This window comes from Nicotiana tabacum, chromosome 15 (assembly GCF_000715075.1).
Source record: "Nicotiana tabacum cultivar K326 chromosome 15, ASM71507v2, whole genome shotgun sequence".
Classification (NCBI taxonomy): Eukaryota; Viridiplantae; Streptophyta; class Magnoliopsida; order Solanales; family Solanaceae; genus Nicotiana; species Nicotiana tabacum.
In genome coordinates, this window is record NC_134094.1 from 19667668 (window position 1) to 19690228 (window position 22561).

The window sequence follows — 22561 nt, forward strand, 5'->3', positions numbered from 1 at the left end:
TCTATGCTCTCTGAGTTGTCCTACAAATGTTTTTTTCTTCTTGAAATTGACTCTAGAGTCTTGCATGTAGTAAATTTAGCTATCATGCATCACAAATATTATCTCTTCATTTATTTCTTTTGCATACTCGCAAAGAAGCTCAAGGGGTCCAGATATCAGACTGAGGTGTCATACAAGATGTGAAGCCACCCCTTCACCAATTGTTGCACTTGATTTGTTGATAGTCTTGAAGTTCATCAGTGGCGGCTCCCATGGTGATTGAAGGTTTTTCAAGAGAGACAACTTCTCATATATGGGACCTTCAACCAACACTTGCACAAGAGAAAAAAACTATCATGCGCGAGCTCTAACAACAAGATACGTGGTCAAGAGATCATCACAACTACTGAACGCGAGAGACATACATCGAGAATGGCATTAAATGTAGAGACGTCATACAGACTTGGAAAAGCATTTAAGACGCGTCAGCAACAAATCCTAGTTTACGATCATTTTCATTACTTAGGCTTTGTATAGGATAATGTCTAATCTCTTTCGTCTCCACAATTTTGGATGTATCAACGTTTGTAACATTGAAGCAATAAAATATCTTTTACACTTCAATGGAAATTGTCTTCCTTCTCGTATTTATATATGTCCCAGTACTTGAAAGAGTTAATGTGATGATCCCATAAGCAAAACCCTTTTTTTTTTATAAAACTCACGCTACTGAACTTAGAATGAAAGTCTAAGCTGCCTACGTACCTTGGTGAAGAGGATCAAGTCATAACGTAGTTCAAATGGATGAGTTTTTTTTTTGTTTTTTTTATGTCCTAATTTTTTTTGCCTAGGCCGCCTCCCGTGATGTTTTCAACCAAGACTGTTTTCAACCAAGCCTTTTTTTTGTCTTGACTTTTGCCTAGGCCACCTGTTTTGAGGTTTTTAACATAGCAGATCTTTTTTTTTGCCGTACACAGTTTAGACTCATACGGGTCAGGAGTGTAACAATGTGTAGTTTAGGCTCATGCGCCAAGGAGCGTCATGACTTGTAGTTTAGGCTTGTGTGTCAAGGAGTGCAGCAACGTGCAGTTTAGGCTCATGCGTCAAGGAGCGTCATGACTTACAGTTTAGGCTTGTGCGTCAAGGAGCACAACAACGTGCAGTTTAGGCTCATGCATCAAGGAGCGTCATAACTTGCAGTTTAGGCTCGTGCATCGAGGAGCATAGATGACTTTCATGGGAAGTACTGCTTGAGAAACTTGCCGTTGATTGGACCTACTCTGAGACCTTCCTTATCAACGATTTTGTATGTGCCACTTGAATAAGCTTCCTTCATAACATACGGCCCATCCCATTTTGATGTAAACTTGTCGCTCATGCGTTTGTTGAGGATTATGTGTCTTCGAACAGCTAGGACCAAGTCTCCCACTTGGAATGATCGTGGTCACACTTTCTTGTTAAAGGCTTTAGCTAATCAAGCTTGATAGCACTCCAATTTTTGTTGCGCTTTCAATCTTTTCTCATCCAATGCCTCTAACTCTGCTAGGTGAAGTTAAGCATTCTCTTCGGATGTGAGTTCTTTTTGGATTGCGATCCGCAATGATGGAATTTGTTGCTCCATTGGAAGGACTGCTTCTATGCCATACACCAAAGAGTTAGGAGCTGATTGTGTAGAAGTTCTGAAGGTTATCCGGTATGCCCACAAAGCCTCACCAATTTTCTCATGCCAGTCTATCTTATTCTTTGCAACAACTTTCTTCAAAAGATTACCAAGCGCCTTGTTAAAAGCTTCAGCAAGGCCGTTGGCGGGTGCATTATACATTGAAGACTTATGTTGCTTGAAACCGAACTTCTCGCACAGACTCTTCACGAGCTTATTGTCAAATGTCATTCCATTATCAGTGATTATGTATCTTGGTATGCTATATCTAAAAATTATATATGACGAGATAAAATCGACATCAGTTTCCTTTTTCAGCTCCTTGAGTAGAACAACTTCAGCCCATCTAGAGAAGTAGTTTATAGCGGCCAACATGTACATATGTCCCTTTGATGACTTTGGAAGCGGTCCAACAATATCAAGTCCCCATGTATTAAAAGGCCATGAAGCTACAGTTGGATGAAGAGGCTTTGGAGATCGGTGGTGTAATATCCTATAATTAAAATAAGGGGATAATTTCCATTTAGGCAAAAACTTTAAAAATAAAATAGAAAATAAAATGAAGAAAAGAAGTATGTATAAAGCATCTTAATGGGCCGAAGCCTCTACCTGATACCATGAAGTCTTAAGGGTTTTATAAAGATAAGCATATTAGCCACCAAAATAAAGAAGAAGAAAAAAACAGATTAATATTTGGGCAAAAGATAAGGACTTTGGTCGGCCAAGGAACTGAAAGTAATTGAAATTAAAAACAAGGGATGCTTTGGAAATTAACCATGAAGGACAAAAGGATGGTGATCAAATAGCTTTTGTGGTGGAATCTTGTGTCATGGAACACAGAAGCGAAAGAAAATAGTAGAAGCCACCTTTCAATCCCAAAGTAATTTTTCTTACTTACGGTTTGCTTGAGTTTACTCTTTGTGTATATGAAAATTTCATTGGGTAATGAATATTAAATACCAATTATATATGTATAGCCAGCAACGCTATTAAATCTGGGCTTATTCACATGTTTAAGAGAAAAATATTTTGTTGAACAATACCATGATTAAATAATATGACAGCTTTTTAATAGAAGAATAAATATTGAATGTGTTGAGTAACTTGAAGCATGGATAAATATTAATTGGACGAATTGACAATTAAAGGTGTAATCTCGAGGGTTGGGTACTCTAAATTAGTTATGAAATAGCCTAAAGAAGGCCATTAACACGATCAAGTGATGTGATTATAGACCGAAGAAAGTCGTACGGAGTGTTCGAGGTGACGCATTCGATATTTCGGCATGAGTACTGTGAGTAGTAACCTTACCGCAACTTGTGTTTTCATAACCTGCATAGTTTATACATGATTTTGAAAATGATATTTGTTACCGAATCTTTAAAATTATATGTGGGACAAGTCCTTTACTTGATATGGTACTGAACAGTTTACTTGAGATGTTTACAACTATTTAAAATGTTCTCACTGTTACTAGACATGTTTTACTGTTATTTGAGATATGATTATTGTTACCTAAATGGGATTACATGATTTGATAAGAATTGAAATGCCCTGTACTATTTTGAAATTGTTTTCGTATGAATATTTACTTTTTACAAAGAAAAGTATAAATGGGAGGAGACTTTGAAGGATCCTGTAGCTAACGATGGGTTCGTTATACCGGGTGCACCTTGTATTTATAGATTATCGATTACAGTTATAGCCCTCGCTAGTGGGAAGGTAGAACTAGCATACAATTACAGTTTTCCCTCGAGTAGGGACGTACAATTATATTTGACTCCTTTTATGAAAGGGTACACACAATAATACATATTACATGATACTTTCTTGGAAACCTCCCAAATATAAAGAATTGATATGACACAGCGCTTACCGAGTTTATTACCGAATTATTTAATTGATTTTTGTTACAGGAAACACATGATGAGACTGATTATTGTTACCGTTTTGAAAGTACATTTAGTTTTTGTAATAACTTTTGATTAATGTTATACATGCATGTATTTCTGACGTGTCTCCAATTAAAAACGGTTGTGGTTAAAATTTATTACTCACTGAGTTAGAGACTCACTCCCCACTATTTATTTTATAGATCAACAGTTGATGTGAGGGAGGATTTCGTTAATTAGAGTACACGAGTTGATAGTTCCTGATGAGCCCCACACTAGTTCGCGTGGGCGAATAGTTTATTTATTGTTATCGTCTTTTATTTTGAACTCTTAAAGTCGCTCCATAATTATTTTTATTAGTGTCATGAGTATTCATTCGTTATGTTGGACTAGTTACTAGTATTGTCTTTTCGTATTTTTGAGATGGGTTTAGTATTATTATATTGGTAAGGTTTCTAGTGTTGGTAGTGTTGGTTAAAACTCATTTTCAGTTAGTTGATGAAGACTGTGACTGATTTAGGTGAATATTGGTTGGTTGTTATTTATTTATGAGACAGGAAAACTTTTTGGAAAGTCCTAAAACAGGGAAAACTCCGTCCGATTTTCTGTAAAATATCGATGAGACTTACTTGGGAGTACTTGCTCGTAAGCGCCGGTCACGACCCTAAATTGGGTCGTGACAAAGTTGGTATAAGAGCTTTAGGTTGTTCTTGTGATTAATGGAGCACATATCGGTAGTTGAATCTCAATTATGGTTATGTAGCCGGTCATTCCCATAATCGTGATTCTGCATGGGCGTGATAGGATGTTTCTTGTCTTTCTTTCTTATTCCTCCATACGCATGTGGAGATTAGGGTCAAATAACTGAACGTCGCCTTTTATCTTGTTCATGTATGGCGCAGACCAGTCATTCAATAATAGAGTTTGGCCAAAGGTTTAAGGACATTAAAATACTGCCACTGGACAGCAACTGTCTCCTAGCAAAGGACATCAATAGAAGTATTAAATAAGGCCAATGAAAGATTGTTGCACCACAATGAGGGGCTTCCATACCACTAAGATATGTAATAAAATTCACTCTTGAATTAAGTACTAGATCACCATCATGGCTAGGAAATTATTATCATTGAGGTACTTACCTCCATGTAGAGAATAATTGAGAGCTTGATAGATATAATTGGTGGACAGGACAAAAAAAAAAGGGTAATAGATTATGGATATAAAAGCTTTAGGCATCTCGTATTAAGATTGTCCGGAGCATAGAGTTATTAGAGTTCCTAAAATTGAAAACATAAAGTTTATTGTTTTTGACACTTTAATCATCCTTAGAAGTTTTTGGCTAAACATTTAAAGCATTATGAGCTCTATAATGTTCCAGCGAAAGGCTTGTGGATCTAGCAACTTATCGACTAGAGTACATGACGAATATATGAAATGTATCCATATTGTTAGGGATGCGGTTAGGAGTGACACAAATGACTTAGAAATAAGTTTAGTAAATTTTTTATGAATCGCTTCCTTCTCGATAGTCAAAAGTACAAACTTGATAGGTACGTAAGAAATTAATTCAGATGATAGATGTACTGACACGTGACCCCAGACTTTATCAGCTATCTAGGACATGCCGCCTTAGGTTGAGAGGCTTGTCTAATTATTGATTAACCATTTAAACAAGACAATAATCTCACATACGAAGACTCTTACCTATTATGTGAAAGTTAAACTTTCTAGGAAAAAAAAGAAAAAAAATTAAGAACTGGATGTGATTGGCATGCAACTAAGAATTCATTTGAGAAGGTAGAGACTAAAAAATTTCGTAGTATGAATTTCTTTTTCTTCTATGGGACGAAGAGTTAGATAAATGAGATATTATGAGATCCTTTAATAGTTGCTACTTTTATGGAAGAGTATCGTACAATTGAAACTTTCTATTAAGCTTATCAGATTCAAAGTGAGAGAAATCATACCCTATCTAGCCATATTGTACTTGACCTTGTTAATTTTGACGTGCTTATAGGTGTGATTGGTTATTATCTTATTACATTACTTTTTATTACCATGCAAAGGTTTTCTAGATATGCATATCCCAGTGATAGTCGAGGTTATATCATTTAAAAAGGCTCTACAATTATTGAGTAAGAGTAGTTAGGGTCTCGCAACTTTCGTAAAGAGATCCAAGAGATGTGAAACTTAGTTTGAAAAATAAAAGTATAATAGTGAGAGATTTTCTAATGTATTCCTAAGGATTTACCAGGACTACCTCCAATATGAGAAATAGACTTCGGTATTGATTCGACACATGACATGCAAACCATATCATATGGAACCGATGAAGTTGAGAGAGCTGATTGAACAATTGTGAGACCTACTGGATACGGGTTTTATCATATCGAGTATTTCACCATGGGGTACACCAATATTGTTTGAAAACAGAAGGGGGATAAGTTCTTAAGAATGTGCATCAACGACAGATAATTAAATAAGATAACAATACACAATAAATACCCATTGTCTTGTATAGATAACTTGTTTGATCTGTTACAAGGAGTCATTGATCTTTAGTCTGGTTATCATCAACTTAAAATAAGAAAGAAAGATATTTTGATGTTTGCCTCTAGTACTTGGTACAAACATTATGAGTTACTTGTGATGTCCTTTAGACTGGCCAATGCTCTAACTGCATAAATGTATATAATGGATATGGTGTTCAAAGTTATTTTTGAAAGAAACAAATTCATAATTTTTACTTATTATATTTTGGTATATTCTCTTAGACAATAAGAGCACGAGAATAACTTGAAAAATATGTAAAACAAATGTTGCAGAAAAATCACTTTTTTGCCGAGTCGTCAATTGTGAGTCTTAGCTAGACTCGGTGGTATTCTTAGGGCACATGGTAACTAATAATGAAAAGATGGTAGAATCTAAGAAGATAAAAGCAGTTCATAAATGGCCGAGATCCATTTCTCCTACAGAAATTGATTTTGTTTTTTGGCTTAACAGATTACTATAGGCATTTGGGTAGGATTTCATTAGAATAGCACCACCACTCACCAAGTTAACATAGAAATTCGTCAAAATTCAGTGGATGGAGGAATGTACGATGAGACTCCAGAAGCCTAAGGGATATTTGACAATCACACCATTATTAGCCTTATTCCAATAGATTCTAGAGGATATACGATGTTCTGTGATGCTACGAGGGTAGGATTAGGATATTTTTTATGTAAACTGGTCGGGTGAAAGCTTATGCTCCAAGAAAATTGAAGAAGCTCAAGTTGTATTATGCCCCTCATGATTTGGAGATGGTCATACTGATATTTCTTTTTTGGATTTAGAGACACTATTTATAGGAAGAAACCTATGAGATTATACCTAGCACAAGAGCCTGAAGTACATTAAAAACCAGCAGAGATATAAATATTTACCAATGCTGATGGAGGGAACTATTGAAGATATAATTATACTATTTTGTATTGTTCCGGAAAGATAAATATAATACTTTAGGCAAAAAAAAAATAAACCATGGGTAATTTGGGCATATAGCTCATTAAAGATACTTCTAGATAAAGATATGCATAGACTAGAGGGTACACGTATTAGATTTAATGTGAAAAGAATTGAAGGACATTATTGGCTATTGGTCAAGCCTGATGTAAAGTGCATAAAGGCTAGTCAATACGAGGATGAGCAATTGTTCAAGTATTGAGATTACTTCTTAGCTGGTAAAAGCAAGGATATGACTGTTAATAGTGATAGTATTCTTCGATTAGGTAATCTATTAGGTGTAGCAAACATATATGGGTTGAGACAAGCTATTCGTGATTGAGCTCAAAACTCTAGATACACTGTATATCTCAGGTCCATAAGATGCATTATGACTAGGAAAGTTTTTTTGGATTGGTTGGAAAAGAAAGAAGAAGAAAAATTCGTTAACCTTGTTTCTAACTATTTGACATGTTAGCATGTTAAGGCAAGCACTTGCGACTTAAAGTCCCACTACAACAACTTAAGATTTTGAAGTAGAAATACAACATAATTACATTATATGACTAGATTACCAAACCATTAGAGGTATGATTATATGTGGAAAGGTTATAAATTGGCTTACAAAGTAGGCATATTTCTTGCTAGTCAAAAATTCTTATAGTAAGGTGAAATATGTATAAATATACATGAACATAAAAAAATTCTCAGTAGAGCTTTATTATCCATCATCTCTGATAAAGGATCACAATTCACCTCACGATGTGAAAATCTTTTCAAGAAACGTTGGGCACACGAGTAGATCTTAGTACTAATTTTTATCACAGACAAATGCAAAGTCTAAATGTACTATACAAATCTTGGAGGATATGTGAGAAATTGCATTCTTGAGTTTGAAGTTTATTGGGATGCCTACCTATCTTTAGTTGAATTTTCCTACAATAATAACTTTCAATCCAGCATTCAGATAGCACCTGGTAAAAGATGTTGTTCTCCTATCAGATGGGTTGAAGCTGGTGAGATTAACTTATGGGGATCTGATCTAGTACAAGAAGTTATGGACAAGGTCGAGTTGATCAAGCAAAGATTTCTCACAACTAAAAGTAGAAAAAAGCCTTATGGGGATACGAGGAGAATGAACTTAGTTTTCACAATTGGGGGACAGAGAAGTCCCTATTACTCTCCCATATGAAATACGTGATGTAATTCAGAAAAAAGAAGAAGTAAGATTAGCCTGAGGTTTATAAGGTCGTACGTGATACTAGACCAAGTGTGAGTTCTGGTATATTGTTTGGCACTTCTTCCTAAATTGTCTTTCATAAATTAAGTATTTTATGTTTCTATACTAAGAAAATGCACATAAGACTCCCCACATGTGATTGAAGCACTGATTATAGAATTAAATGGGAACTTATTCTACGAGGAGGAGCCGGTAACTATTGTTGACAGACAATAAGGAAGTTACGGTAAAAAAATATTGTGTTCGTGAAAGTCTTATGGAGAAACCATACAGTTTAAGAAGCTGCTAGAGAAGTGGAAGAAGGTGTGTGAGTCAAATATCCTCACTTATTTCAGTCTACAGTTATGTATTTGTTTAATTCTGGGACCAAATTTCATAAGGTGGAGAGAATGTAATATCCTATAATTAAAATAAGGGCATAATTGCCATTTAGCCAAATAAAAAATAAAAAAAGAAGAAAAGAAATATGTATAAAGCATCTTAATGGGCCGAAGCCTCTACCTGATACCATGAAGTCTTAAGGGTTTTATAAAGATAAGTGTATTAGCCACCAAAACAAAGAAGAAGAAGAAAAAACAGATTAATATTTGGGCAAAAGACAAGGACTGTGGTCGGCCAAGGAACTGAAAGCAATTGAAATTGAAAACAAGGAGGGGACTCTTTGGCAATTCACCGTGAAGGACAAAAGGATGGTGATCAAATAGCATTTGTGGTGGAATCTTGTGTCAAGGAACACAGAAGCAAAGGCAAATAGTAGAAGCCACCTTTCAATTCCAAAGTAATTTTTCTTACTTATGGTTTGCTTGAGTTTACTCTTTGTGTATATGGAAATTCCATTGGGTCATGAATATTAAATATCAATTATACATGTATAGCCAGCAACGCTATTAAATTTGGGCTTATTAACATGTTTAAGAGAAAAATATTTTGTTGAACAATACCATGAATAAATAATATGACACCTTTTTAATAGAAGAATAAATATTGAATGTGTTGAGTAACCCAGAGCATGGATAGATATTAATTGGACGAATTGACAATTAAAGGTGTAATCTTGCCACGATCCCAAATTTCCTCCGTAGGAGGTCGTGATGGCACCTAATCTCTAAGACTAGGTAAGCCTATCAATGCAGAATAATAATAGATATCTAAAATAAATAAACTACAATTCAAACAATTTCAACTTCCAAAACCCGGTAGAAATAAGTCACAAACTTCTAAGAATTTATTCTCTATGTCTCTATACATCAGAGTCTAAAGCAAATAAGGAAGACAATATAGTTAAATAGAAGGGGACTCCGGAGTCTGCGGACGCTGGCAGATATACTTCGAAGTCTCCTCATACAACTAGTTTACTGATACCTGGTCTGATAAGATGTACCTGGATCTGCACAAAAAGATATGCAGAAGCGTAGTATGAGTACACCACACTGGTACCCAGTAAGTGCCAAGCCTAACCTCGGTAGAGTAGTGACGAGATCAGGTCAGGCCCTACTGGGTACCGTTGTGATATACTCATACTACGCTTCTGCACTTCAGGAGACTATTGCCCAGTTTTTGAGCATGTTTGGCACTCTAGCTCAGGCAGGGTTAATTCTACTTGCTCCTACCACATCTCAGGCCGGGGGAGGAGCACAGACTCCCGCCGCCCGTACTCTAGAGCCACGGGCCCAAGTTGACCATGCCCCAAAGGTTATACCAGTGCAGCCAGTTGCCCCAGTTCGGCCCGAGATTAGGACAACAGTTTCAGAGGAGGAGCAGCTCAGGCTCGAGAGGTACAAGAAGTACCACCCTCCCACTTTCAGCGGTTTAGCTTCAGATGATGCTTAGGGTTTTCTGGAGGAATGTCACCGTATCCTCCGTACTATGGGTATTGTGGATTCCAGTGGGATTTCTTTCACGACATTTCAGCTTAGAGGAGCAGCCTACCAGTGGTGGCGGGCATATGAGTTGGATTAGTCCGGTTGAGGCAGCTTCACTTACTTGGACTCAATTTTTTCAGATATGTTCTTAAAGGAGTATGTTCCTCAGAGTCTTAGCGATGCATGGCGCACAGAGTTTGAGAAGCTACGCCAGGGTTCTATGACCGTGTCGGAATATGCGGTCTGATTCAGTAATTTGGCTAGGCATGCATCAGCCTTAGTTACTATAGTTCGAGAGCGGGTTCGCAGATTTATTGAGGGTCTCAACCCTAGTATCAGATTCAGTATGGACCGAGAGCTATAGATGGACATCACATATCAACAGGTGTTGTCAATTGCTAGGAGATTGGAAGGTATGCGGATCCGGGAGAGGGAAGAGAGGGAAGCTAAGAGATCTCGAGATTCTGGCACATATAATAATTCTCGTGCCCAGTTACATCCCGTCATGGTAGAGGTTATGTGAGCCGTCCTATTCATTCAGCACTTCCAGCTTCCAGTGGTATTCCGTCTACTCCCAGACCTTAGGTTCCATATTTTGCACCGCTAGTGTCTACTGTACCTCATGTACGGGGTGCTTTCAGCGGACAGTCTAGTCGATCAGGACCGAGCCAGTCCCAGCAGCCACATCCTCCGAGGGTTTGTTTTGAGTGTGGTGACACTCGTCATATCATGAGAGATTTCCCCAGATTTAGAAGGGGTGCACCTCTTCAGATTTCTCAGGCCCCACCTATTTCACATGGCCCTCAGGCTTCTCAAGCCATGATTACTGCACCAGTTACCCACCTGCACATCCAGCTAGAGGTGGAGGTCGGACAGGTAGAGGTCGCCCTAGAGTGGGAGGCCAGGCCAGATATTATTCCCTTCCTGCTAGGATAGAGGTCGTTGCATTTGATTCTGTTATATAGGTATTATTCCGGTCTGTCATAGAGATGCATCAGTCTTATTTGATCCAGGCTCTACTTATTCTTATGTGTCATCTTATTTTGCCCCGTATTTGGGCGTATTCCATGATTCCTTGAGTTCCTATGTTTATGTATCTACACCCGTGGGTGAATCTATTATTGTGGACCACGTGTATCGGTCGTGTTTAATTGTTATCAGTGGTTTTGAGACCAGAGCTGATTTATTATTGCTCAATATGGTGGATTTCGATATTATTTTGGGCATGGACATGTTGTCGTCCTGTCACGCTATTATTGATTATTATGCCAAGACGGTGTTGGCTATGCCAGGTTTACCGCAGCTAGAGGGGACAGGTACCTCAGATCATGTTCCTAGCAGGGTTGTTTCATTTCTTAAAGCTCAACGAATGGTTGAGAAGGGGTATGATGTGTATCTGGCCTATGTGAGAGATGTTAATATTGATACTCCTACCATGGAGTCAGTTCCTGTAGTAAGGTATTTTCCTGATGTATTTCCAACAGATCTTTTGGGTATGCCACCCGATAGGGATATTGACTTTGGCATTGATTTGTTATCGGGCACTGAGCCCATTTCTATTCCACCATACCGTATGCCCCCAACAGAGTTGAAAGAATTAAAAGAACAGTTTCAGGAATTGCTTGATAAGGGCTTCATTCAGCCCAGTGTATCACCTTGGGGTGCTCCTGTCTTATTTGTAAAGAAGAAGGATGGTTCTATGCGGATGTGTATTGATTACCGCCAGCTGAACAAGGTTACAGTGAAGAACATGTATCCATTGCCACGTATTGATGACCCATTTGATCAGTTTTAGGGTGCCAGAGTGTTTTCTAAGATCGACTTGCATTCAGGCTATCATCAGTTGAAGATTCGGGAGCCAGATATCACGAAGACTGCTTTCAAGACTTGGTATCGTCATTGTGTTTATTGACAACATTCTGGTGTATTCCCGGAGTCAGGAAGATCATGAACAACACCTGAGGACTGTGCTTCAGACTTTGAGAGAAAAGAAGTTATATGCAAAATTTTCAAAGTGTGAATTCTGGCTTGATTCAGTGGGATTTTTGGGTCATATAGTTTCGTGCGAGGGGATCAAGGTAGATCCGAAGAAGATTGAGGCAGTACAGAGTTGGTCCAGACCGTCCTCAGCTACGGAGATCCGGAGTTTCCTTGGTTTGGCAGGGTATTATCGCCGATTTGTAGAGGGTTTCTCTTCTATTGCTGCATCTATGACCAAATTGACCCAGAAGGGTGCTCCGTTCAGATGGACCGAGGAATATGAGGAGAGCTTCCAAAAGCTCAAGACAACTTTGACTACAGCCCCAGTATTGGTATTACCTACAGGTTCAGGGTCTTATACTGTGTATTGTGATGCGTCGCGTATTGGTCTCGGTGCAGTGTTGATGCAAGACAGTAGGGTGATTGCCTACGCGTCCAGACAGTTAAAGGTACATGAGAAGAATTATCCGGTCCATGTCCTTGAATTAGCAGCTATTGTTCATGCCTTGAAGATTTGGCGGCATTATTTGTACGGTGTCTATTATGAGGTCTACACCGATCACCGGAGTGTACAATATCTGTTTAAATAGAAGGATCTTAATTTGCGGTAGCGGAAATGGTTGGAGTTTCTTAAGGATTATGATATCACCATTCTCTATCATTCCGGAAAGGCCAATGTAGTGGTCGATGCCTTGAGTCGTAAGGCGGGGAGTTTGGGCAGCTTAGCATATTTACAGGTAGCAGAGAGACCTTTAGCCTTGGCTGTTCAGGCCTTGGCCAACCAGTTTGTCAGGTTGGATGTTTCCGAGCCGAGCCGAGTTTTGGCTTGTGTGATTTCTCAGTCTTCTCTTTATGATCGTATCAGAGAGCGTCAGTACGATGACCCCCATCTACTTGTCCTTAAGGATACAGTTCAACACGGTGATGCCAAAGAAGTCACTATTGGAGATGACGATGTATTAAGGATGCAGGGCAGGCTATGTGTGCCTAATGTATATGGTTTGCATGAGTTGATTCTCCAGGAGGCTCACAGTTCACGGTACTCCATTCATCCGGGTGCTGCAAAGATGTATCAGGACTTGAGACAACACTATTGGTGGAGGCGGATGAAGAAAGACATAGTAGAGTATGTAGCTCGGTGTTTAAATTATCAACAAGTAAAATATGAGCATAAGCGACCGAGTGGATTGCTTCAGAAGTTAGAGATTCCAGAAGGGAAATGGGAGCGGATCACTATGGATTTCATTGTTGGACTTCCACAGACTCAGCGGAAGTTTGATGCAGTTTGGGTGATTGTGGATAGAATGACCAAGTCAGCTCATTTCATTCCTGTGATGACTACCTATTCTTCCGAGCAGTTGGCTCAAGTCTATATTCGCGAGATTGTTAGACTTCATGGCGTACCGGAATCTATCATCTCTGACCGGGGTACACAGTTTACATCACGATTTTGGAGGGCTGTACAGCGAGAGTTGGGTACTCGTGTGGAGTTGAGTATAACATTTTACCCTCAGACGGACGGGCAGTCCGAACGCACTATTCAGATACTGGGGATATGCTTCGTGCGTGTGTGATAGATTTTAAGGGGTGCTTGGGACCAATTCTTACCACTTGCGAAGTTTGCTTACAACAACAGTTATCAGTCGAGCATTCAGATGGCTCCGTTTGAGGCCTTGTATGGTAGGCGATGCCGGTCTCCAGTGGGTTGGTTCGAACCGGGCGAGGCTAGGCTATTGGGTACAGACTTGGTTCATGATGCCTTGGAAAAGGTTAAATTAATTCAGGATCGACTTCGTACAACCCAATCTAGACAGAAGAGTTATGCGGATCAGAAGGTTCGTGATATTGCATTCATGGTTGGTGAGCGAGTCCTGCTCCGGGTTTTGCCTATGAAGGGTGTGATGATGTTCGGGAAGAAGGGCAAGTTGAGACCTAGATATATTGGGCCTTTTGAGATTCTTGAAAAAGTTGGAGAGGTGGTTTACAGACTTATACTACCACCTAGTCTCTCTACAGTTCATCCAGTATTTCATGTTTCTATGCTCCGGAAGTATCACGGCGATCCGTCTCATGTGTTAGACTTCAGTTCAGTTCAGTTGGACAAGGATCTATCTTATGTTGAGGAATCAATGGCTATTTTGGACAGGAAGGTTCGAAAGCTGAGGTCAAAGAACATTGCTTCCGTAAAGATTCAGTGGAGGGGTCATCCGGTCGAAGAGGCAACTTGGGAGACCGAGCATGATATACGCAACTGTTATCCTTATCTTTTTACCACTCCAGGTATAATTCTAAACTCGTTCGAGGACGAACGTTTGTTTAAGAGGTGGAGAATGTAATGACCCAATCAGTCATTTTTACTTTTAGAACCCCGTTCCCCTAAATAAAACTCCCGGTATGTGCTTTTATAAATTTATGACTTGCGGGGATGGTTGGTTCGGGATTTGGAAGTGTTCGGGTTGAAATCGAAACACTTGGTTCCTTAAGTTGGCCTTAAAATGCTAAGTTTGAATTCGGTCAACATTTTGAGAAAATGACCCCAGAATAGAATTTTGATGATTCCAACAGTTCCGTATGGTAATTTTGGACTTAGGAGCGTGTTCGAAATTTTATTTAGAATTCCGTAGTTAAATTAGGCTTGAATGGCTAAAATAGGAATTTAAGTTTGAAAGTTTGATTGGGGAGTTGACTTTTTGATATCGGGGTCGGAATCCAGTTCCGAAAATTTTTATAGCTTTGTTATGTCATTTATGACTTGCGCGCAAAATTTGAGATCAATCGGACTTGATTTGATAGGTTCTGGTGTCGTTTGTAGAAATTGAAAGTTTCAAAGTTCATTAGGCTTGAATCTATGTATGACTCGTGTTTTTGGTGTTGTTGGATATGGTTTGAAGACTCGACTAAGTCCGTATGATGTTTTAGGACTTGTTGGTATATTTGATTGAGGTCCCGAGGGGCTCGGGCATGTTTCGGATGGTATTCAGAGTATTTTCCTTCATTTTGGCTTTGCTGGTAGCTGCTGATTTCTGGTATTTTAAACCTTCTTCGCGATCACGAAGATTGGGACGCGATCGCGTAGGCATAGTTGAGGCAATGTTAATTTTGTTCTTCACGATCACGTGAGGTCAACCGCGATCGCGTAGGTTGAGATAGTCTGTGCATCACGATCGCGTGGCATTGTTTGCGATCGCGTAAGGTTAATTGAGGGCTGCTAAATTTTGTGCTTCGTGATCGTGTAAAGCGGGATGCGACCGCATAGCTTTCAGACCTTGTGACTCGCGAACGCGTGAAGACGGTCGCGTTCGCGTAGAGTAACGGAGCATGAGTGGAGGTCACGCATTTGCTCTATGTGATCGCGTGAAGAGGACTGCGATCGCGTAGAGCTGGGAACTCTGTGCTTTACGATCGCATGAGGATATACGCGATCACGTAGAGTTAATTTGGGCAGTGGTAATTTATGCTTCGCGATCGCGTGTGGATGTTCGCGATCGCGATGAGTAAAAGCCTGGGAAGAATGTTTAAGTTCTGAAAATGGGACTTCGTCCCATTTTCCATTGTTAACGATTTGGAGCTCGGATTGAGGAGAGTTTTGGGATATTTTCAGAGAAAATATTGGTGTAAGTGTTCTTACCTCAATTTTGGTTAGATTACCCAAATCCATCACTGTTTTTATTAGTTAATTGGTGATTTAAGTTGGAAAATTTTGAAAACCTTCTTGGATAGATTTGAGGAATTGAGGGTCGAATTGTTATTGGAATTTAGTCATTTTAGTATGGTTAGACTCGTGGTTGAACGGGCGTTCATATTTCGTAACTTTCGCCGGATTTCGAGACGTGGGCCCAACGGGTAATTTTTGAGTTAATTTCAGATTTTATTTAAAAATATAGTATTTTCTTATGGAATTGATTCTACAATTTTTGTTGACTGTATCGAATTAATTATGACTAGATACGAGTCAATCGGAGTCGAAAAATTGAGGAAAAGGCATACTACTTGATTAAATTGGAGCAAGTCGAGGTAGGTGACTTGTCTAACCTTGTGTGGGAGAAATTTCCCCTAGGATTGGTATTGATGTGATAATTGTAATATGATGAATGTCGTGTACACGAAGTGACGAGTGTGTACACGAGCTAAATATGAAGGATTGTGTTTTTAAATTGTGTAGATCACTGTTACATATTAATTAAATAATTTTATCTTGTTATATTCTTTATCATTGATATGATTTATATACTTTAAATTTGCTTGAACCTCTCTTGCTAATTGTTTTTACCTGTTTAGCTGAAACTTGTTTTTTTTATTCTGTGCATTATTTGAAGGTGGAATTTCTTAAATTTAAATATAAAAAAATGAAGTATTTTACATTTAAAAATTTGATATTTAGACAAGGTGTTAAATTTGTAAAATATTATTTTTGCTGAATATTTTGTGAGATTTTCGTACTCATTGTGATGGAGCCGTGAGCTCTTTATTATGGAAAAATATTATTGTTGATTTATTTTGTACGCATGCGGTGGTATAAGGTCTGGGTGTTGAAACGCATGCGGTGAGATAAGGGTGGCTTGATACGCGTGGCTAGTAGGGGAACTACTAGAAGTCATGCGGTGTGATAAGGATGGCTAAAACGCGAGATGCTATTTCGGGAAAAATATTTTCTTTAAAATAAATTGTGAAGTCTCTCTCGGTGATATAAGGAAATGAGATATTGTGAATTTATTTATGATTTGGGACTACGAGGCGTTACCTCGGGAGTGCCCTTGTGGATATTGATTTATGGCCGCAGTTGCCTTTGATTATTGTTGTGATTTTCTTAAAGATGAAAGGAATTCTGTTTTGCTTCCACGAGGTATTAATTACCATTATTTGGTGTAATTAAATGGTGACATACTACTTGATTCATTTCCATTGTCATTTTATCTTATTATATTGTTAAAAATTTTACCATGTTATTATTTATTTTTCCAGTAGGCCTGACCTGACCTCGTCACTACTCTACCGAGGTTAGGCTTGGCACTTACTGGGTAACGCTGTGGTGTACACATACTACGCTTCTGCACATCATTTTGTGCAGATCCAGTTACATCTTATCAGACCAAGCATCAGTAACTAGCTGTACGAGGAGACTTCGAGGTATATCTGCCAGCGTCCGCAGACTCCGGAGTCCCCTTCTATCTCACTATGTTGTATTCCTTATTTTGCTTTAGACTCTGATGTATAGAGCCATATAGAATAAATTCTTAGAAGCTTGTGACTTATTTCTACCGGGTTTTGGGAGTTGAAAATATTTGAATTGTAGTTTATTTATTCCAGATATCTATTATTATTCCGCATTGATAGGCTTACCTAGTCTTAGAGACTAGGTGCCATCACGACCTCCTACAGAGGAAATTTGGGGTCGTGAAAAATCTCGAGGGTTGGGTACTCTAAATTAGTTATGAAATAGCCTAAAGAAGGTAATTAACACGATCATGTGATGTGATTATAGACTGAAGAAAGTCGTACGGAGTGTTCGAGGTGATGCATTCGATATTTTGGCATGAGTATTGTGAGTAGTAATCTTACCGCAACTTGTGTTTTCATAACTTGCATGGTTTATACATGATTTTGAAAATGATATTTGTTACCGAATGTTTGAAATTGCATGTGGGACAAGTCCTTTACTTGATATGGTGTTGAACAGTTTACTTGAGATGTTTACAACTATTTAAAATGTTCTCACTATTACTAGACATGTTTTACTGTTATTTGAGATATGATTACTGTTACCTAAATGGGATTACATGTTTTGATAAGAATTGAAATGCCCTGTACTATTTTGAAATTATTTTCGTATGAATATTTACTGTTTACAAAGAAAAGCATAAATGGGAGGAGACTTTGAAGGATCCCGTAGCTAACGACGGGTTCGTTAGACCTGGTGCACCTTGTATTTACAGATTACCGATTACAGTTATAGCCCTCGCTAGTGGGAAGGTAGAACTAGCATACAATTACAGTTTTCCCTAGAGTAGGGACCTACAGTTATATTTGACTCCTTTTACGAAAGGGTCCACACAATGATACAGATTACATGATCCTTTCTTGGAAACCTCCCAAACATAAAGAATTCATATGAGACAACGCTTACTGAGTTTATTAGCGAATTATTTAATTGATTTATGTTATAGAAAACACATGATGAGACTGATTATTGTTACCGTTTTGAAAGTACATTTAATTTTTATAATAATTTTTTATTACTATTATACAGGCATGTATTTCTGACTTGTCCCCAATTAAAAATGGTTGTGGTTAAGTGTTATTACTCACCGAGCTAGCGACTCACTCCCCGCTATTTCTTTTACAGAGACAGTAGTTGATGCGAGCGAGGATTTCGTTAATTACAGTACACGAGTTGATAGTTCTTGGTGAGCCCCGCACTAGTTCCCGTGGGCGAATAGTTTATTTATTGTTATCATCTTTTCTTTTGAACTCATAGAGTTGCTCCATAGTTATTTTATTAGTGTCATGAGTATTCATTCGTTATGTTGGACTAGTTACTAGTATTGCACTTTCTTTCCTTATTTTTGAGATAGGTTTAATATTATTATATTGGTAAGTTTGCTAGTGTTGGTAGTGTTGGTGAAAACCCATTTTCAGTTAGTTGATGAAGACTGTGACTGATTTAGGTGAATATTGGTTTGTTGTTATTCATTTATGAGACAGGAAAACTTTTTGGAAAGTCCTAAAACAGGAAAAACTCTATCCGATTTTATGTAAAACACTGTTGAAGCTTACTTGGGAGTACTTGCTCCTAAGCGTCGGTCATGACCCTAAATTAAGTCGTGACAGGTGGTCATAGTTTGCATGAAATTGACATGCTTGACATCTTTTGGCATGCTCCATGCAATCCTTTACCATAGTCGCCCAGTAGTAGCCCATCTTCTTGATGCGAAAATGGAGCTTGGGACCAGATTGATGTGCTCCACATGAGCCAGAATGTGCTTCCTCCATCACTTTGCAGGCTTCTTCTTTGTCAAGACATCGCAAGAATAGTCCTTCAAAAGAGCAGCGAAACAATATCCCCTTATTGTAGATGAATCGTGAAGCTCTTCGTTTGATGAATGTTTTTTGTCGCGAATCCTCAGGTAGCTTTCCATGTTCAAGGTACTCTATCAGTGGTTGCCTCCAGTCTTCTTCTTTAATCACTCGAACAGACGTATGGTGGATTTCGTTGATTTGAAGATCAAGAAGTCTAGGAATAACCCATCGATAACACACATATACCTTTGTTGACTCACTCTCTCCAAGTGCCATCGTCATGGCCAAGTTAGCCAAAGTATCAGCCTTGCAATTTTCTTCTTTTGGGACGTGGTTTAAGAACACTTGGTCGAATCTTTCAAGTAAACCAGAAGCATATTGATGATATGGAAAGAGATCTTCCTTCTTTACGTCGTAACTCCCTATTAGTTGGATGATGATCAGCATAGAGTCGCAGTAGATCACCAACTGTAGAATCTTCATGTCTAATGCTATTTCGAGACCAACGATCAAAGCTTGGTACTCTGCGGCATTGTTGGAGCACGTTTCACCTAAAGCAAAGGAGAATGGCAAGACTTGTCTTTCTGGAGAGATCAACACAACACCTGCCCATGCACCGTTACAACATGCAGATCCATCAAAGAACATTGTCCATGGTGGCAATTCTTCAATGAACAAAACATCTTCATCTAGAAACTCATCAGAAAGCTCCCATTCAGCCGGAAGAGGGTGATCAACCAGAATATTGGCTAGTGCTTCTCCTTTCATAGCCTTTTGAGGCGTGTATGTGATCTCATATTGGTTAAACAATATGGACCATCTTGCTAGGCATCTAGAAAGAACAGGTCGAGTCATCACAAACTTCACGGGATCTGCTCGAGAGATGAGTTTGATGGTGTACGCTTCAAAATAATACCTTAGTTTCTTTATCGCATAACGTAGTGCTAGGCATATTATCTCAACAGGCGTATAGTTCAACTCAGCTCCTATCAGAGTTCGACTGAGGTAGTACTAGGATTGTTCCTTTCCTTCCTTATTCTCTTGAGCAAGTAGTGCTCCAAGTGAACATTCTTGTGCTGCGATGCAGAGTATTAATGGCTTCCCAAGCTTTGGCGCCCCTAACACAGGTGGATTCAGCAAGTATATTTTGATGCTTTCAAAAGCATCTTGACATGACTGATCCCAATGAAAAGGGATATCCTTCCTCAATAGATGATTGAAGGGTTGACACCATCCAACCAGATTAGAGATGAACCTTCGGATGAATGCTAAGTTTCCTTGGAGACTTTGAAGCTCCCTCAAGTTCTTTGGCTCGGTCATTTTCTGAATGGCGTCAATCTTTGAGGAATCAACTTCAATTCCATGATGATGCACAATGTTCACTGAAAGCCAAACAAAAAAGGTGAATATTGTGGAAGATGTGCAACCAATGTCAATTGAAGAATACGAAGAAGCATATTATGTCAACAATTCACAAGGAGGATATCAAAGACAACCCTATCAAGGTTCCGAACAACACCACAAATGAAGATCTAACCCCCAAGGGCAAGGCAACCAATAATGGTGAAACGACCAAAGTAGTTCAAATCAAGAAAATTGGAGTAACAACAACAATTTTTCTAATCGGAGTTCAAACCCCTATGTTCCACCAAAGGGGAAATATTCTAACTCTCCACATTGGAAGGAGAGTTCTTCAAGTGAGTCCAAGTTGGAAAACATGCTTGAAAGAGTATTGCAAAATCAAGAGAGATTCGATACTTCAATGAAAAATATGACCAAGCTTGTGGGTTCTCACACCGCATCTATTCAAAAGTTGGAGATGCAAATGAGAGATTTCTCAAGAGAACAAAATCCGAAGAAAAAAGGCACGCTCCCAAGTGATACAATTTCAAACCCAAAAGGTAGTGGGAGTGGCCCAACCTATCATTGTATGACCATTACAACTTGAAGTGGGAAACTACTTCAAGGAGAGAATGAACAAGTGGTCTAAGTGGAAGATTCTGAACAAGAAGTCGAGGCACAAGTTGAGGTGCCAAATGTTATTGAAGTTAAAAGACTCCCAAAGAAGGTGAAAGCTCAAGAAGTGAACCATGAAGAGGTTAAGGAAAAGGTAATAGAGGCACCAAAACCTCTAGCACCAATTCCTAGACCTCCCCCTCTTTTCCCTCAAAGTCTAGCTAGAAGGGTTGATGATAGCAAACTCGAGAAGTACTATGACATCCTAAAGCAATTATCGATGCACATTCCATTTGTGAAAGCATTTCAAGAGATGCTGGGTTTTGCAAAGTAATTGAAGGACTTGATCACTAAAAACAAAACCACCAAGAATGAAGTGGTGAATGTCACTCACCGAGTTAGTTCCATCATTGCAACAACCGCCGTCCAAAAGAAAGAGGACCCGGGAGCTTTCACCATTCCATGCACTATCGGATTGTGTGACTTTGCACTAGCCCTTTGGGATAATGGGGCTAGCATCAACTTAATTCCCCTAGCTATCTACAAGCAAGAGGGATTGGTGTAACGACCCGGCCGGTCGTTTTGAGTATTACAATCTCGTTTCCCCATTTACTTCTCAAATTGTACTTTACATTTGTTGTGTGAATTGCCGAGGTAATTGGTTCGGGTCCGGTGAGGTTTTGGAATGAATTGGAATACTTAGTTCCAAGGTTTAAAGTTTAAGTTAAAATAGTGAACAAATATGGACTTATGTGTAAACGACCTCGGATTCAAATTTTGATAATTCCAATAGCTCCGTATGGTGATTTTGGACTTAGGAGCGTGTCCGGAAATATTTTTGGAGGTCCATAGTGGAATTAGGCTTGAAATGCCGAAAGTTGAATTTTTGGGAAGTTTGACCGGGGGGTTGACTTTTTGATATCGAGGTCGGAATCCGATTCTGAAAATTGGAATAGCTTCATTATGTTATTTATGACTTGTGTGCAAAATTTGAAGTCATTTCGGATTGATTTGATGTATTTCGGCACAAGATATAGAATTTGAAAGTTCAAAGTTCATTAGGCATGAATTAAGGTGCGATTCGTAGTTTTAGCGTTGTTTGATGTGATTCGAGGCTTCGACTAAGTTTGTATGATGTTTAGGGACTTGTTCGTATATTTGGTTAAGGTCCCGAGGGGCTCGGGTGAGTTTTGGGGTGGTTACGGACCATTTCTAGGCCATTTTTAGTTGCTGGTTTTTGCCTACGCGGAAGCTCTTTTGCGATCGCGTAGAACAAAATCTCTGTTGCACTAACCCGATTTTGGAAACTTATATCTCACAATCTATAAGGAATTTGGAGATGATCCAAAAATGAAGGTTATAGCCCTTGATGTCTAGTTTGCAGAAATATAAACCATTTGTAATTTGGAGTTGTGTACCAAGATTTATGGTGGATACACTATAGGCTGTCCGGGAAGAGTTTGGAAATCTCCGTTGCACAGGGCTGACT

General features: G+C 38.8%; 1 protein-coding gene across 1 annotated transcript; it reads right to left on the reverse strand.

The window, feature by feature from the left end:
* Nucleotides 1-1531: 1531 nt before the first annotated feature.
* LOC107829436 (uncharacterized) lies at nt 1532-19971 on the reverse strand. The gene is made up of 2 exons (XM_016656897.1): nt 18994-19971; nt 1532-2173 (listed from the first exon to the last, which is right to left on the reverse strand). The coding sequence occupies exons 1-2, from the start codon at nt 19969-19971 to the stop codon at nt 1532-1534; spliced, it is 1620 nt and encodes a 539-aa protein (XP_016512383.1).
* Nucleotides 19972-22561: the final 2590 nt, after the last annotated feature.